Source organism: Arachis stenosperma, chromosome 4 (assembly GCF_014773155.1).
Source record: "Arachis stenosperma cultivar V10309 chromosome 4, arast.V10309.gnm1.PFL2, whole genome shotgun sequence".
NCBI classification, from domain to species: Eukaryota; Viridiplantae; Streptophyta; class Magnoliopsida; order Fabales; family Fabaceae; genus Arachis; species Arachis stenosperma.
The window spans coordinates 10559529-10562581 of NC_080380.1; the positions used below are offsets into that span (position 1 = coordinate 10559529).

Consider the following 3053-nt stretch of genomic DNA (forward strand, 5'->3'; position numbering starts at 1 on the left):
TTAAGCCATGATTGATAGATCTGGTGGAATACTCTGCTCATGTCTAAAGACATTTTCAGGATCCATTTTATTCTTTATTTTCACTAACTTTTTAAAATTTTCCTGATAATATGAAATACCCCATGCAGCTGCTTCTGTAAAATTTGCGGCATTTTTCTTATTCACTCCTAAATCAAGATCCCTATAATTCACATATGCTATCCTGCCTAGATTTTGAGTATTTGTATAAGGGGTCATGTACTTGTAGATCTTTCTAATCCAATCTAAATGCTTTGACCCATCCTCGGATGCATTATGCCACAAAGTTAAGTACTTGACCAAATAAAGATTTTCAAATCCATAAGGAAATGGCGTAACAGAATTTGGGAAATATGTTATTCCTCCGGCCCATGGGTTCCAAATTATTAAAGGGTTATCTTCTTCAACCAACCTTGCGAATAACTCTTGAATGGGCGGTGTCGAAAATGGAAAAAAATCCGACTTGCCTTTGAAGTAGTTTCTGAATATTGGTTTTCCTTGAAGCAAGACATCAGGGTTTGTATCATCAGGGTAACCAGCAAGATAGAGTACCGATTTAATCCAACTCATTTGCAAGCAATCTTTTTCTGTTAAACCCAACTTAGGAAAGTCATGTTGCATAATTTTGAGGAGTCTACTCGCATCACCTACATTTGTTATAAAAATATAAATACAAACATTAAATACAATACAATCTGATGCTCAATGTTAGATATATGATATCTTATGTCTTAAATTTTTGTGAAAAATGATTTCATGATATGCTATTAGAATTTTTATGACTTAAAATTTTATAGTTATTATTTTTCTATAAGATAAAATAAAAAGAGAAAAAATATATATATACAAATTCCCACTCTAAATCTAAGAAAAAAAAATCTCTAGTGTAAAAAGCATAATAGATATATATAACTATAGTTAATAATGATTTAAAATTTTGTGATACTTGTAATTTCATGACAAACTCTGAGATGCATAAGCATACACAGACACATTATAAAGCATCACCAAAGAAGGAAAATTGTATGTAACAAGTTTTAATGGGGTGCATTGTGCATATTAGAGAGGCTTACCAAGGAAGAGGGCATTGTAAGAAGTTGAGATGGTTCTCCCAGTTTTATTGGCAGCACTAACTGGTTGAAAGATGACTCTTATGAAAATATCATTGTCAATGGAAGCCACATCTTTCCATGCAAGGAAAATGTCTTCCGCACCTTGCTCTGCTGTCTTGGTAACAGTGAACACGGTCACAGTTTCTGGCACAGGAACAAGCTTTATCTTCCACCAAAGAATGATTCCAAAGTTTCCACTTCCACCTCCTCTAATGGCCCAAAACGGAATTTCTCCCATGGCTTCTCTGTCCAGCAATCTACCCTTGGCATCAACAAGTTTTGCATCGAGGACATTGTCGGCTGCAAGTCCATACTTCCTTACCATGGCTCCAAATCCACCTCCCGCAATGTGCCCTCCAACACCTATGCTTGTGCATATGCCTCCAGGGAATCCATAAACTGCACTTTTCTCTGATATTCTATAATAAACTTCTCCGATTGTGGCTCCGGCTTGAACCCAAGCGCTATTGTCTGTTATGTTTACATTGATTGTACGAAGTTTAGCCAAATCAATGATTATGAAAGGAGTTTCAATCTCAGAAACATATGAGACTCCTTCGTAGTCATGGCCGCCGCTTCGTATTCTCATGTGAACATCAAGTTTTTTTGAGCAAATAACTGCAGCTTGAACATGAGATTCGTTTAAAGGTGTGAATATAAATTCTGGCTTTGGCATTGAAGGCGTCAAATACCTTAGGTTTTGTGCTGTGGAATTAAGGGTACTCATGAATGATCCATTTTTCCTAGTGATAATTATTGTAGAAAATTGTTTTGGATTGCTTGAAAAATATGAGCTTAGACATCGGATAAAGTTTTCTTCAATTGAAGCTGAAGTTGTCAATAAAACTAATAACAAAAGCACTATGACCGACAAGTATGAACTTGGTGATGACACCATGATTTTATGATCGAACATCTCAAATGTATAATCTATGGTTCCAATATATAGTACAACTTCAATACTAATTCATAGAATTAATGATATAATTTTTCACTTTGCTTGTACTCCCAAAAATTGTCTTAAATTTTAAATAAAAAAACAAAACTACTATATGAAGTCTTATTACAAAATAATTAATTATTTCTTTATTTGAAAATTATAAAGATATTTATTAGAATTGAGTAATAGGATATGACGAACCACATCTCCACTTTATAACATATTAAATGAGTAGAAATCACAAAGAACAAAATTCAAATCTCATTAAATTAAACATTTAGGAAATAAATCATAATATAATAGCCTTACCTTTGTAACCATTTTATTTCTTGACAAAGTCGATGTGTATCTCTTTTTTTATTAAGTTTCTAAGTAAAATAATAGTAGTATTCAAATGATAATAAATTATTTTAATATGTTAAGATTTATTATTGTTCACAGAATGATAGAAAGATGTTATTAAAACGCGTGAACAATTTAAAGAAAAGAAAATAATTTTATTTTGTTAAAAAGATACGTTTTATCTATCGTAAGGTTAGCCTATTTATAGATTAAGAAAGAAAATATAAAATATAATGCCAAAATCAGTCGATTTAATTATCAACGTAAATCGATTTATTGAAATATTTTTTTAAAAAAATTTAATAAGACTATTTATATATATCGAAATTGATTCTATCTCAACAAGTCAAATATTTGTCGGTTACTCGGTCCTTATCAATTACATTTAAGTGTCTTATCAATTTATAGAAAAAACTAATATGTAAAATGTGATATCTATCCCTACAACAAAACAATATTTCTGTGACGGTTATTTTAATGTTTAGTGACGACTTTGTTGTCGCTAAATTTTTTTGCGATTATTAAAAAAGCATTACGGATTTCACTATAAAAAAGGGTGAGTATCGTCGGATTTAGTGTCAAACTGTACTGGTGAGTTTATCGTTGAATTTTCCAACGGAAGGAAAGAGAAAATCGTTGTT

The 3053-nt window shown here is 31.6% G+C and overlaps 1 protein-coding gene across 1 annotated transcript; it reads right to left on the reverse strand.

Annotated features, from left to right (window-relative positions):
- LOC130974582 (berberine bridge enzyme-like 13) lies at positions 1-2028 on the reverse strand. The gene is made up of 2 exons (XM_057899451.1): positions 1092-2028; positions 1-665 (listed from the first exon to the last, which is right to left on the reverse strand). Exons 1-2 carry the CDS (start codon positions 2026-2028, stop codon positions 1-3), a joined length of 1602 nt encoding a protein of 533 aa, XP_057755434.1.
- Positions 2029-3053: the final 1025 nt, after the last annotated feature.